We start from the raw sequence: 15,182 nt of genomic DNA, 5'->3' as shown, positions 1-15,182 counted from the left end.
GAGGAGTCCTGGAACCCTTTGAGCAGGTTACTGTGGAGATCAGTGGAGAGAAGTACAGTAAGCAGTTATTACTACATCATTATTTAATCCAGTATTATATATGTATATGAGCAGTAGATGAGAATGTAGTATCAGTAGACAAAACATGAACCTGAGTTACTGTACTGTTCTGTCTTTTCAGCTATGTGACAGCCTCAAATGATACTCCTGTGTAAGGGTCTGCAGCGAATCACAGCCAGCCGCCAGAGAGAAGCAAATGTAACTACAGGACATGTGACAGAGTTGATGGACACACTATGTTCATCAATGGACAGAAAGTTTCATGTTGGGATGCTGCAGTTTTGCACATTGTTATTTATTTTTCTTTGATGTGGTGCAATATTCTATTATTATGCTGTTCAGATTGTTTTCGTTTTGAATTGTTACATTTATATGCACTTTGTTTATATACATTAAAAAGGTATACTTTAAATGCAAATGTTTAATAGCATTTTTAAATACATTGTGGTTAAGGTAGAGTATGATTTTATTTAATTAGAATTTTGACACCAATCATAGTCAAACTTTGGCAAACTGTTTGACTTGAAAAAATACAAAAAACATTTTTTTTAAAGATCCGTTTGGGAGTCAAAAGAGACGGCTCTTTTTGGTGAGGTGAGCCGAACGAGCCGGCTCACTGAAAAGAGCCGGAATGCCCATCATTACTGGCTGTAGGGGGAGGTCCGTTGGTCTTGTAGGAGGCGGTCGCCGGAGGTGGGAGCGCAACTAAACCTTCGGTGGTCCTCAAGGATTATTAGAAGCTGGCTCAACAACGAAAGAACACAGAACGAGCAGAATAAACGATAAAGAAATAAACCTTTGCAGTTAACTTGAAGGTCAACATTACTATCAGAAAAACCGACACATCTCATTTGAATTTATCAGCACAATATATGGAAAACTATTTAAAATCATCTCTCAGCTGATGGTAACTCAATAACTGACTAGGAGAAGTTAGCGGGACTGCAGGCTGCAACTTTGCCACGCTTTCTTTCTTTAATTTGGAAAACCATTCAAGGGGCCTATAAATGCAACGCTGTTTAATTTATGAGAAGACAATGGCACCAGAGACAAGGAATGGAGGAAGCTCTTCCCGGAATAACAACAACTGTAAAGACAACAGCAGGAGAAAGTTGCTCGTCGGTATGGATCTCGTCTGCTTGTTTTTAGGTGAGATTTTCTGCCTTTCATTTCTATAGATGTTTAATGATTTTCGGATGTGAAGTGAGTCAACATGTTTTTTATTTGCATAAAACCTGGTTATGCGAATTATCATATGTTGTATTGTTTTCATTAATGATGTTATTTATGTTAATAAGCAGCATAGTGTTCTGGGACAATGTTAGTTTGTCATCATAGTCGAGCTAGAGTGTTAATCCCATAATTATGTCAAGTCCAGAAACTGTCAGTCTATAATAATAATAATTAATCCAAGCAATCTCTGAGCAACATCATTCTTTATCCAAGATACAGATATATTTTTTTATATAAATATATATAAATATTTGAAACGTTTTTCTCCCCTTTAGAAAGGCAATGATTTCTCATGACAATATGTTATTTGAATGCCATTGCCCACAATGCAAATGGGAAAGGGTCATTGATAAATTGCTACAAGAGGGTTGTATTTTTACTTGTTGCACTCATTTGGCCTGTTTTGATATTTTACAGAATGTCTCACATGCCACAAGCCAGGAATTCTATTGAAGTGACATCTGGTGTGTGTGTGTGTGTGTGTGACAAGGTCAGCCATATGTTCAGCTAATGTTCTGGGTGCCATATATTTCTCTCTCTCTCTCTCTCTCTCTCTCTCTCTCTCTCTCTCTTTCTGAGCTAGGAGTGAATGATTCCTTACCAGGCTCAAAAACACTAAGGTGGGGAAGTGCCAAACAGCTCAAAGGTGAATGAATCAGTCATTCCAAGAAAGACCCTAATAAGTCTTCTGATCCAAGCCCTAGTAGTCTTTGATCTGCTGGTGACTTGACACAACGCCTACATTACAAGGTGTTGTGAAATGCATTTCAGAGACCAGTCATTTTTACCCCTTGACAGTTTGACAGTATTATTCCTTTGGTGGGTTGAGATGTATAATACATGGAGGTTGAATGTATTACTCTGTGGTGAAGATGTAGTATTCAACTTCTACAGGGTTACTGACTGAGTTGACTGTGTCCCATGAGACATCTATGGCCACTTCTTACCCCACAACTGTTCAGTAGAAATAGTCTCTGATAAGGTTATCTCAGGTCAGTAGAGGTTCTCCTGTCAACAAACTTCTCTGTCTCTCTATTGCCCTGCAAATGCAGAAATGCAGCGCCTTGTTATATTACAGCCTTATTCTAAATTGGATTAAATAAAATAAAATCAGCAATCTACACACAATACCCCATAATGACAAAGCGAAAACAGGTTTTTAGAAATGTTTGCAAAAACAAAACTAGAGTCCACCTGTGGTAAATTCAATTGATTGGACATGATTTAAGTTCCCACCGTTGACAGTGCAGGTCAGAGCACAAATCAAGCCATAAAGTCAAAGGAATTGTTCATACAGCTCTGAGACAGGATTGTGTCGAGACACAGATCTGGGGAAGGGTACCAACACATGTCTGCACCATTGAAGGTCCCCAAGAGCACAGTGGCCTCCATCATTCTTAAATGGAAGATGTTTGGAACCACCAAGACTTTTCCTAGAGCTGGCCGCCCGGCCAAACTAAGCAATCGGGGGAGAAGGGCCTTGGTCAGGGAGGTGACCAAGAACCCGATGGTCACTGACAGAGCTCTAGAGTTCCTCTGTGGATATGGGAGAACCTTCCAGAAAAACAACCATCTCTGCAGCAATCCACCAATCAGGCCTTTACGGTAGAGTGGAAGGATGGAAGCCATTTCTCAGTATAAGGCACAAGACAGCCCGCTTGGAGTTTGCCAAAAGGCACCTAAAGACTCTCAGACCATGAGAAACAAGATTATCTGGTCTGATGAAACTAAGATTGAACTCTTTGGTCTAAACGCCAAGCGTCACGTTTGGAGAAAACTTGGCACCATCCCTACGGTGAAGCATTGTGGTGGAAGCATCATGCTGTGGGGATGTTTTTCAGTGGCAGGGACTGGGAGACTAGTCAGGATCGGGGCAAAGATGAACAGAGCAAAGTATAGAGAGATCCTTAATGAAAACCTGCTCCAGAGCGCTCAGGACCTCGGACTGGGGTGAAGGTTCACTTTCCAACAGGACAACGACCCTAAGCACACAGCCAAGACAACGCAGAAGTGACTTCGGGACAAGTCTCAAAGTCATTGAGTGGCCCAGCCAGGGCCCGGACTCAAACCCAATCTAACATCTCTGGAGAGACCTGAAAATAGCTGTGCAGCAACACTCCCCATCCAACCTGACAAAGCTTGAGTAGATCTGCAGTGAAGAATGGGAGAAACTCTCCAATTACAGGTGTGCCAAGCTTGTAGCGTCATACCCAAGAAGACTCAAGGCTATAATCACTGCCAAGGGTGCTTTAACAAAGTACTGACTAAAGGGTCTGAAATACTTTTGAATATGTCATATTTTATTTGATACATTTTCATTAATTTCTAAAACCTGTTTTTGCTTTGTCATTATGGGATATTGTGTGTAGATTGATAAGGGGAAAAAGTGATTTAATCTATTTTAGAATTAGGCTGTAACGTAACAAAATGTGGAAAAAGTCAAGTGGTCTGAACACTTACCGAATGCACTGAATGTGTTTTTATTTTTGAAGAATATAACTTGTAAATGCCTCATTAGCTTAGTTCAACTGTCACACTCCGTGAGAACCCAAAATATACAGATGTTTTTCTCCAATGTTTGTAAACAAAGTAAATGTAAATAAACACTGTATAGTCTCAAAACATGATTAAAACTATAATTTTGAAATCATGGATAGTCAGTCCTTGCATCAATAGCACTGGCTATGAATTTGAGAGTGGTTACATTTCTCCAGTCCCATCCCCCAGCTTTTTACCAAAACAGTGGCTGGGAGAGCCTTTGTTATTGTTTCAGCTGCTGATTGCCACATTAAGCATTCATCACAAATATTTTTGGCAACCACAATTCAACACAAATGTGATCGTTTCCCCTCCGTTCCTCTCTCCCAGCAGTCTGTGGAATTCTGAGAGTATAAGAACAGGGTTTGCCCGCCGCACCACGACCAGACAGACAGGGAGTAGTTTCTGTGGGGGTACTGCCTGCCATGCACACAATGGTACAAGTAAAAACAAGGGCATCTGTATATACTCTATCATACATGTAGTATACACTAAGTATGTCAGTGGGACGAGCATTGGCAGCAAGTGGAAAATGTGTCTGTTTATTTTAGCTTCAGCAACTGGTGTTATGGTAAATGCCCCCAAATATGGTGGAATTTAATACATTCAATGCAAGCCTCTATTTGCCTGTTCCAAACATTGATTGTAGTTTCCATAGTGGAATTGACGCCACAAACTGTAATTTTAAAAAGTCCCATGGGCGTGCTTAAGAATTCTTATAACCCAATAAGCTCAAGGTAAATGTTTCTCGCTTCCAATTTTCCATGAGAGAAAATAAAGCAAAGTTTGAGTACTAAGTCATCACTTTGAGGAAGTTGTTTGGTTATACCTTACTGGGGCTTTAAAGTAATCCGCTACGATGATAGAAAAGCCAAATAATAAATAGACCACCATTTTGATTTTGGTAAAAGAAGATTCTACCTGCTCACTCATGCTAGCTAATGCATTAGACATGCACCTCTCGGCTGGTGTTGTTCTTGGCAACCAGCGGGGCACTAGTTTTCCCTCGCTTGTGTGAAGCGAGTAAAACGGGAAATCCCAAGATGTCTTGCAGAATGCTGATGCTGCACTGTCTGGTGGCATGGGATGTCAGGTTTGGGGGCCTCGGGGCAAGACAACACAGCTGAATCATGGGAAAAACAGACTTTGTAACATCTCAATTTCCTTTTATTTAACTTGCTCTCATTTTTACTCGCCAGCCTACTCTGTGAGTCTTGGATCTGATCATGTGTTTAAAGGTGGTCAGTGAGATCAAGACACCACGATTAACGCCTTGCACATTCATAGCTGTGACCAGGGCTTTTTTTCTTTCCACTGCCCTACATCCAGTGGCGTAAAGTACTTAAGTAGTACTTTAAAGTATTTTTACTTAAGTATTTTTTGGGGGGGTACTCATACACATACTATTTATTTTTTGACAACTATTACATTTACTACTACATTCCTAAAGAAAATCATTTACTTTTTAGTCCATACATTTTCCTTGACACCCAAAAGTAGTCCTTAGCAGGACAGAAAATTGTCCAATTCACACACTTATCAAGAGAACAACCCTGGTCATCCCTGCTGCCTCTGATCTGGCGCACTCACTAAGCACAAATGCTTCATTTGTAAAATATGTCTCAGTGTTGGAGTGTTCTCCTGGCAATATGTACATTTTTAAAAACAAGAAAATTGTGCTGTCTGGTTTGCTTAATATAAGGATTTTATTTATTATTCATACATTTACTTTTACTTTTGATACTTAAGTATATTTTAGCAATTACATTTACTTTGATACTTAAGTATATTTAAAACCAAATACTTTAGACTTTTACTCAAGTAGTATTTGACTGGGTGACTTTCACTTTTACTTGAGTCATTTTCTATTATGGAATCTTAACTTTGACTCAAGTATGACAGTTGGGTACTTTTTCCACCACTGCCTACATCATCAGCAAGCAGCGGTCCCAAGCTGCCAAGCCAAGCACTGTGCTGTGAGAGGAATGCCTGCTGATTCCCTTCCATCACAAGGGCCATGAAAAAGGCCCAGCGGATTAGACAGTCAAGATCGGATGGTACTTAAAGTAGGTTTTCTCTCTGCTACAGCTCTAACACCTCTGAAAACACCTACAGTAGCTTAAAATGGTCTTCTGGTTTATTGTTGCTCCTGTCAGGGTATTTGTTTGAATAGTAATAGTAAAAACAGTAACAGTAATAATGTGAATCATGTTGATTCTTGGACGTGAGGGAGGGAGGCCAGTGGAGGAGTGGTTAGGGTCTGGGGTTCCCATCAGGCAGAGAGACTGGCCTGTAACATGAGCTGTTTCCAGCTGGGACTTCAAAGCTCAGGCAGCTTGGAGCAGGGCAAGTGGAGACAAGCATACTGAGGTGTGTGTTGACATTTTGGGTTGGAAGACATCAAGCCCCCTGCCTCAGCTCTGCAGCACCCAGGCCAGCACCCCCAGTTTGACCTTCCCTCCCAACCTGGCCTCAGCCTATACCCAGAGAGAGAGCCAATGTTTGTTTTTCTTTGTATTCATACATTTCAGAATTATTCAAGAGGTTCACTTCAAAGCGTCAAACATCAGTAAAGGTCCACTTTGATGTGATCGAGAGAGAGAGTATGTTTTCTTTCAGGGGGTTGGACTCTCCTGGGTACCACTTTTCCCCTTTAGTCCTCTTGGCCTACATTTTATTTTCTCATCCAATATGTTTGTTATTTGTTTGTTGTAAAATAAATGTATAAGCTCTTTTACCTCTAAAAGTGGCCAAAGACACTAATTAGATTTAACAAAAACACCCTTCAGGCACCTTTAAGTCTCATCCTTGAAAGGCTGTTTTCTGGTAGAGGAAGGAAGAGGTTGAAGGCTGATAGCGCCCCCATTTTTTCCACTTTAGTTATCTGTGATGGATACCATCCAACCCTTTTAGTACTAGCTGCCTCTGTTTGATGTTGGTTATTCATGGTGTGATGGGTGCTACAGATTCTAACAATGACAGATCTTTCCCTTTCTTGACTGCCATGTCAGTAAATGTCATTTTGTTTATTACATTTTCCAGGAGTTGCTGTTATTAAGTTAATATTGTCAATGGCCGGGTCATTTCAGTACACAGAGATAGCAACAACAGGATGTTCATGGGTTATCTGGTGGTAGAACGAGAGGCTCTATCACTTAAACGGATATTTGGTCGATTATTTGCTGTAGCCGACATGTCCCCTTGATATTTTCCTCAAATCGAACATGGTACAGGTCCAATTCTGATCACTGTATCATTTTATATTACACAAATGTACAACGTTATCAGCTGAGGTTTGTGTGAAGAAAACGTTGATCAATGTTATGATGACAACTGCATAACAACAGTTCCCTTCCAGAGCCCATGCAAGTGTATTTGTCCGCTCCTGGTAAGTGTGTGGGTGTGTCTTTCTGTGTTTGCTGTGTGAGTGTTGTGGGTTAACTGCAGAAATACAGGTGTGTGTGTGTGTGTGGTGTGTTTGTATGCCAGTTACAATACATGGGCTGACCCCAGCTCTCGTGTGTCTGTCTGTGTGCAGTGATTCTCTTTGCTGCCTTTCTGCACAAGTTTCCCATCGTGCCCCACCGGAGGGGCTTGTTCTGCAATGCCAGCAGCATCAGTCTGTCCTATAAGAGCAGCACGGTGCCCACCGCTGCCCTGGTAGCTGTCGGGTTCACTGTGCCCGTCACCTCCGTAAGTCTTTAGCATGGCGCAGCAGCAGGAGGGACAGGGAACACATACAGGGGACTCACTCCAACTTCACCCAGGCACCAAATGGCTATCTAAACATGTCCGTACACTCTTATAGCATCCTGACATTTACGAGTTGGGGATCACCTTTCTAGTCATGCCAGTTGGCAATAGCAGAAACAGACCAAGGTCAGTAGGGGATTCCATTGGGCCAAAATACATTTAGAGTGAGAAGTGAGACCCCCATATTCCCTGTCTGTCCATCGCTGTGCCATCTACCTGTGGACACTCCTCTGGGAGCCCCTTATTGACCCTCTCGTTCTCTGTCTCTCTCTTCCTCTCCTTCTTTTCTCTCTCTGCGTCACCGCTGCTGTGTGTACATAGCCGGCCTGCCTTTCCTGATCATAGAGACTAGTGCTGTACAGCCCTACCACCGAGGCTTTTACTGCAACGATGAGTCCATCAAGTACGCGGCCAAACACGGAGACACCATAAGCGACGCTGTGCTTTCTGCTGCTGGCATTCTTATCACCATCCTTTCTGTAAGTCACCCTAACTCGCTAATTAGCCCCAGTCCCAGTTCAGTTTGTTCTGTGTTGGCCAACTCTTATGTATAAGAGTTTGCATTGGAGTTGTCAAGACAGCACAAACAGATCTGGGATTCAGGCTACTCACTAATGTATGTTCACCCGACTTTTCACCTCATTGTCTCAGCAGTGTACACCTACTCACTGTACTGTGTGTCTACCGGGCCACCCACTCACTGTGTGTCCCAGTCACTGTACTATGCGTCAACTAAATGTTACCACAGATCGAGTCACTTTTGAACTATCATGTCTAGTGGATGTTTTTCAAGGATCAAGTTTGTTCGTTTTTTGACCACCATGCCAATACACTTCATTCAAAGTTGAACTTTCTCTGAGTGCCTACATGCTCACTGACAGATTGCGGAATTAGTATCTTATGGTGCATTTCCATACAGGATTTACCTTAGTCTTTTACCCAAAAGGCTCAGACTTTTCTGTTTCCATCTATGTGGGCCGGCACCCGTTTCTAAATGGGCCACTGGTACTTTCAAGCTTTCATTTGCATAACAATGGCGAACTGTGAACTTTAACATCTTCTCACAAAGCAACGGTTTTGATTATGCACAGGTTGTTGATTCTGCCCTTCACTGCCAGACCTAGCTACAGAAACAATTTCCCTAGTATATCATAAGGGTGTATACACTAGTGTAACACTCGTGTTACAGTCGAAAAACAGCATGATTGACCATGGTTTTCCAGACCTGTCAGGCCTTTTAGTGTTGTGAGTAGCACTAGATAAGAGCAAATCAGAATCGACCTTCGCCAGTTGGTTTTGCTGTTATCTTGATTGGTGTGATTAAGATGGTTCCAGTGTTGAACGTGTTATAAAAGAGTTTAGAGGGTTGAAGTGTTAAATGGATCAGGCTGTTTACTATAAGATGACTGAAGATCTGTTGCTGGTGTAGGGCTCCCTCTCACTGAAGAGAAGTCTAACCTCAGGGTTGCATTCTTTGGAGTGCAACGTTCAAGAACTTTCAGATAGTCATAGATTATCTAGAACAGACATGCTTCTCTGTCCTCTAGAATAGGGTCAGATGATCATGTATGCTGCTCTATTCAAGACATTTCTGTCCTCAACCTTCTGTAAGGTTGCATTCCACTGAACAGACCCAGTCTGAGGCGATTGGATTGGTTTGCATGGTGAGAAGGATCTCCCTGGGCCTGTGTAATTATGGTTGACGCAATGGTTGTTCGGTCAAACGCTGTAATTCACGGGCCTGGAAATGTGGTGGATGGCACAGGAGAAGAGCTGTAGGCTCATTCTGAACGTGACGTTAAATTCCATGTTCCCCAGAGGCCCAGAGCCTTTTGGCTGGCCTTAGACTTTCTTGAACTCTTGGAAAACTCTTAGCATTAGGTCATTTAATGCTTCGTTGCCCCTCGGATAAAGCGGAGAGAGAAGCTGCCTGTCTTAAATTAAAGGCATAGAGGCTGTGTCCCTTGAAATTGGCACGGCGTAAAAAACATCTCTGGAAAGAAAAACAACTCTGGGAGTGTACGAGTCTACTTTTTATCATTTGTGAGACGACTAGACATTTATGAGACAAGCCACGAGACAACCTCTTACCCCCTTTGAATATCTCTGAGGTTACAACTGTAACAGTTACATAAAGTTACTACAAAGCCATAGTTGATCTTCTCTCAGTTGTCACACAATGAGAACCAGATGTATTATTTTCTCTCCCATGAAGCAGCTGAGTTGGATCAGCCAGGCTCTGAAGGGCTCCAAGGTGGAGAGAAAGAAAGAAGAAAGAAAAAAGAAAAACATACATGTTATCAGCTAGTAAAATCTCCCTATAGGACTTTTTCCCCAAGGAATGTGTTTTTTCGCCTAGACAAGAATTTTGCGATGAAACCGAGATACTAACAAGAAAACACCCAGACATCCACTAGTGAAATCAGAGCCCTGCGAAAACAAGTCAGTTGGTGAGGTGGAAGACTAACTAGCCCCTGATGTGAGCCTGCTCTGGCCAAATCTGGACACCATGTCGCCTAGCTCAGCGTTTCTCCTGATTAAAACCAGAAGTGCTGCCCCCGCCCTCCCTCTCTCTCCCTACTTCCCTTTTTCTCATTCCCTTCTCAATTCCTCTACCTTTTCCCTCCTTTTCTCCCTCCCTCCCTCTCCCTCTCTCTCCCTACTTCCCTTTCTCATTCCCTTCTCAATTCCTCTACCTTTTCCCTCCTTGTCTCCCTCCCTCCCTCTCCCTCTCTCTCCCTACTTCCCTTTCTCATTTCCTTCTAAATTCCTCTACCTTTTCTCCTTCCCTCTCTCTCCCCCTCTTTTCTTCTCTCCCCACTCAATCCTTCTCGCCCCTCCCTCTTTATCTCCCTCGCTCTCTCCCTCTCTCTCTCCCCCGCTCTTCTTCCCTCACTGTTCTCTCCCTCTCCCCCTTCCTCTCTCTAATCTTCTCTACCCCTCTGTCAGTCCCTCCTGTCTCACTCTCTTTCTCCCTCCCTCTCTCTCACGCCTCTCCTCACTCCCTCCCTCTCTAATTCTCCATCTCTCTCTCCTTCTATCCCCACTCACTCCCTCTCTCTCATTTGTTAGTGGCCAGGAGGTGGATTAGACTGGTGTGGGGAAGGGAAAGGCATTTGAACTTGAACAGCTTTAGTGAATTATTGGAGTCCAGTCCACGTCCTCTAGTCCAGTCTACGTTTGTTTATTTACCCACTCAAAACCTCTGCATGTGCTGTCCACAACTCACATACTTACTCACCCTCACATACTGTAGCTATACTGAAAATTATGCATTTAGTTTTTGATGTTAATGGTACAGACCAAGGGTTTGATCTGTAGTGTTTTTATGGATGTTTTCCTCAAGAACAAACAGAAACATTTGCATGTCTTAGATGTAAAGCTTTTTGTCCTCACACAAGACAAGTTCACAGTATTGATGTCACTGTTCATATCGCATTCTGATTACTCCTAATATTGTCCCTCTCTACTCTCTGATCTGTCTCACCTGTTTTACCCTCTGTGATTTACTGAATTCCAAGTGTGTATTGGATGTCTGATACTCTATCACATGGTATATTTAGGAAATGAATACGCGGTTCAGTTTTGTTGACATAGGAAAAGTGTCTTCATAACTACTAAGGAACAGAGAACATACAGTAACTGTATGCTATACTAACAGTCATTTGACTGCCCCAGGTCTACAGCAGCCATCTTTGTAGATGACCTGACTGATAAGCCATATATACATGCAGAGTTATGTGTATTTCTGTATCCTCTCCTTGATCCCTCCTGTCAGATCATCACTGGTGAGAGATAAAGTCATGTAATCTACAAAGATGGCCGCCATAGACTCCGGGTCCATTAACTACCATTTCACTGCCACAGCGGCCATCTTGTACTGTCGATTACATGACCATATCCTCTCCTTGTTCCTTCCCCATCAGATCATCATTGGGGAGAGCTATAGGATTCACTACCTGAACGAGGGCTCCAAGTCCTTCGTAGGGAACCCCTACATCTCCGCCCTCTACAAGCAGGTGGGCGTGTTCATCTTTGGCTGCGCAGTCAGCCAATCGTTCACTGACATTGCCAAGGTGTCGGTGGGCCGCATGCGTCCCCACTTCCTGGACGTGTGCAAGCCCGATTGGTCCACCATTAACTGTTCCCTGGGCTACATCACAGACTACCAGTGTCATGCGCCCGAGAGCAAAGTCCAGGAGGCCAGGTACATTACTCTGACATGACTCTGACGTGATTGTGAAACATCTATGTAGTGCTTATGAAGACTTTATGAATGCTCTATAAAGAAATGTATAAGTTATGCTTAGTTTAAAGTGATACTGGTTATATTTCATGCAAAGTGAATGCTTAGTTCAATACCCAGGAGAAAGACATACCTGGAGAGTAACAACAACACTGTATTACCATGATGATGAGTATGTCACAGTGATACACTGTAATAATATAGACCATGTTTATTCTCTCCTTTTCAGGAAGTCGTTCTTCTCTGGCCATGCATCCTTTTCCATGTACACCATGCTGTATCTGGTGGTGAGTTACTGTTATGTGTCTTAGCCAAATACACACACACACACACACACACACACACACACACACACACACACACACACACACACACACCTCTACTTGTCCCCCTGTGTTGATTCATTTCCCCTCTGTCCGGTCCTCCCAGTTCTACCTGCAGTCCAGGTTCACCTGGCGTGGAGCCCGTCTCCTGCGCCCCCTGACCCAGTTCACCCTCATCATGATGTCTTTCTACACCGGCCTGTCCCGCGTCTCCGACCACAAGCACCACCCCACAGACGTCCTGGCTGGCTTTGCACAGGGAGCCTTGGTGTCTTACTGCATAGTAAGTACTATAACTATGACTTACTACATAGGATGATATAGTACTGAATATACAAATTACTATATACATAATGCAGTTATGCAGTCTGTATCAATAACATGTCTGTTTTTACTATATAATTGATTATTGACAATATTCCAAAATAAATCTCGTTTTTTCCTATCCTCCAGGTGTTTTTTGTATCTGACCTGTTCAAGCCCAGAGGCAGGAGTTCAGCTCTACCAGTGACCCCAGTAAAGAACCCAACCAACCCAATGACAGACATCAGAGAGAGGAGCAACCACCTCACCATGGCATAGTACAGACCACTAGAGTACAGCTACCTACCGCTGTAGGCTTTAAAGATCACTTACTTCATCTACTGGTCTGTACTGGATACATTCCTACAACAAGCCAAAGAAACCAGACTGAAAACTGACATGTCTGTAAGGCACAGAGAAATAATAAACTGGAAAACATTTGAAAAAAGAGGAGAGTTGTGTACACACACACAGACACACACAGACACACACACACACACGTGCCTTTTGAACAGCCAGCAACGCCCATGTTGCTCACCATCTCATCTGACATGTGAATGTGGAAGAACGTGGGGAGCACGGCTCTCAATTCCTATCCGGAGAACTCTGTTTCTCTATCGTGCTTTCATTAGTGAAGGTCTCCATGGAACCTGCTGCTCTACAGATTGACTTGGTCTGGTAACTTCAGGCAACATGGATTCAGGCTCATAATTCTGCCTATGACGGAAACGCATGAACAGAAACAAATTCCTTGATTACAGGAAGGATGTTTATTTTACAAATAATCTTTGTTATATAGTCGAGCTATAGCACTATATCCAAACTCGATATTTGATTTGAGTGTCACCACTTGAATGAACTGAAGTGAAGCTTTTTTTGTAAAGCTTTGTATTAAAATCAGCTTTTAGGTCTCCTGACATGTAGTTTGTATAGAAGTGTAGTTATAGGTAATGGAGGTGTAATAGTGTGTACAGTAGATAGACAGGTGGGTCTCTTTCTGCTGGTTGGGACGAGCCTCCACTGAGCCCTGTAATTAAATAACTGTGTGTGTGCCAGATGGCTACTCACAAGTGTTAGGACAGAGTGACTGTGAGTGTGTGTGTGTGCACTGCCATGAGTGTGTGTGTGTATGTGTGTGTCTGTCATGTGCCAGTATATGAATGTCATGTCCATATTTGAGTGAGTTGGTGTGTCTTGTCATAAATGCTTCAGGTTGAAGATCGGGACCATGAGGCTGTTTCAACAGACGTTTATATTAAAAACAGGAAAACTGTGGAATTATACTTTCTTATAGCTTTGTGATACATTTTGTAATGATTCACATATACTGTGCCAACTGCACCAACAACAAAAATAACCCCATCTCTGTGACAACGCAGTATATCCTGTCCTTTCATGTCATTTCAACCACACAGCAATATCTGTTTTATTTTTTTAGATAATTTATGTATCAGAGAATTGTACAATATCATTTATCTACCTTTTCATTAAATATCCACTATGTTTTTTGATGTGTCGATGCCTGTGTAATTGTGCTGCTTAAACAAGCAATGATTGCCAGAAGTAATTTAGTGAAATTACAACTTTTGTGACTATTCAAACTTTGTAAAATTGCTTTTTTTAAAGACAGCTTCAATACATGTATATTAAAATAACCTTTTAATATTTTTGTATTGTCCTTTTTGTATTTTCTTCAATAAGAATACAAGCCATATGTGTGTATCAAATATGTGCAGTGTAATAAAAAAAACATTGTTATGTTAAGAGTGTTTGTGCTATTTTTTCATGTCTTTCTTCACTTTGACTGCGACAAAGGCATACAAAACTTACAGGGGAGTTGATAGTGGAGCGGAGCAGCTCTCTCCAACTGCGTGCGAGGGTGAGATCTGGGCGTAGGTTCCAGAGTCTATGGTAGAGTTCCGTTCTGTGCTTCACATCCTGAAAGGGAAATAGTGTGCATTCCAGCTTTTAACCCATGTCCCCAGTGGTACACTGCAATAATATAGACCATGCTGGTGAGTATGCCACAGTGGTCAACTGTAATAATAAAGACCATGCGGATGAGTATGCCACAGTGAACACTTTAAAATGACAGACCATTATGGTGAGTATGTTACAGTGATACACTCTAATAATATAGACCATGATGGTGAGTATGTTACAGTGATACACTGTAATAATATAGACAATGATTGTGAGTTTGCCACAGAGATACACTGTAATAATATAGACCATGATGGTGAGTATGTTACAGTGATACACTGTAATAATATAGACAATGATTGTGGGTTTGTCACAGTGATACACTGTAATAATATAGACAATGATGATGAGTATGTTACAGTGATACACTGTAATAATATAGACAATGATTGTGAGTTTGCCACAGAGATACACTGTAATAATATAGACCATGATGGTGAGTATGTCACAGTGATACACTGTAATAATATAGACAATGATTGTGAGTTTGTCACAGTGATACACTGTAATAATATAGACAATGATTGTGAGTTTGCCACAGAGATACACTGTAATAATATAGACAATGATTGTGAGTTTGCCACAGAGATACACTGTAATAATATAGACAATGATTGTGAGTTTGTCACAGTGATACACTGTAATAATATAGACAATGATGATGAGTATGTTACAGTGATACACTGTAATAATATAGACAATGATTGTGAGTTTGCCACAGAGATACACTGTAATAATATAGA

The 15,182-nt window shown here is 41.9% G+C and overlaps 1 protein-coding gene across 2 annotated transcripts; it reads left to right on the top strand.

The window, feature by feature from the left end:
* The first annotated feature begins 734 nt into the window (after positions 1 to 734).
* Positions 735 to 14,220, top strand: LOC115114605 (phospholipid phosphatase 3-like). Of its 2 annotated transcripts, none has more exons than XM_029643000.2 (6): positions 735 to 1,209; positions 7,370 to 7,524; positions 11,511 to 11,791; positions 12,060 to 12,117; positions 12,260 to 12,436; positions 12,607 to 14,220. In XM_029643000.2, exons 1-6 carry the CDS (start codon positions 1,068 to 1,070, stop codon positions 12,733 to 12,735), a joined length of 942 nt encoding a protein of 313 aa, XP_029498860.1. In that variant the 5' UTR covers positions 735 to 1,067; the 3' UTR covers positions 12,736 to 14,220. The 2 variants fall into 2 exon arrangements, with proteins under 2 accessions (XP_029498860.1, XP_029498859.1); XM_029642999.2 differs by lacking the exon at positions 7,370 to 7,524 and adding an exon at positions 7,906 to 8,063 and having other exon boundaries at positions 737 to 1,209.
* The last annotated feature ends 962 nt before the right edge of the window (positions 14,221 to 15,182 follow it).

The sequence above is a fragment of the Oncorhynchus nerka genome, linkage group LG9b, assembly GCF_034236695.1.
Source record: "Oncorhynchus nerka isolate Pitt River linkage group LG9b, Oner_Uvic_2.0, whole genome shotgun sequence".
Classification (NCBI taxonomy): Eukaryota; Metazoa; Chordata; class Actinopteri; order Salmoniformes; family Salmonidae; genus Oncorhynchus; species Oncorhynchus nerka.
Note: the sequence above shows the minus strand (reverse complement) of the source record. Positions and strands in the feature narration are given on the sequence as shown.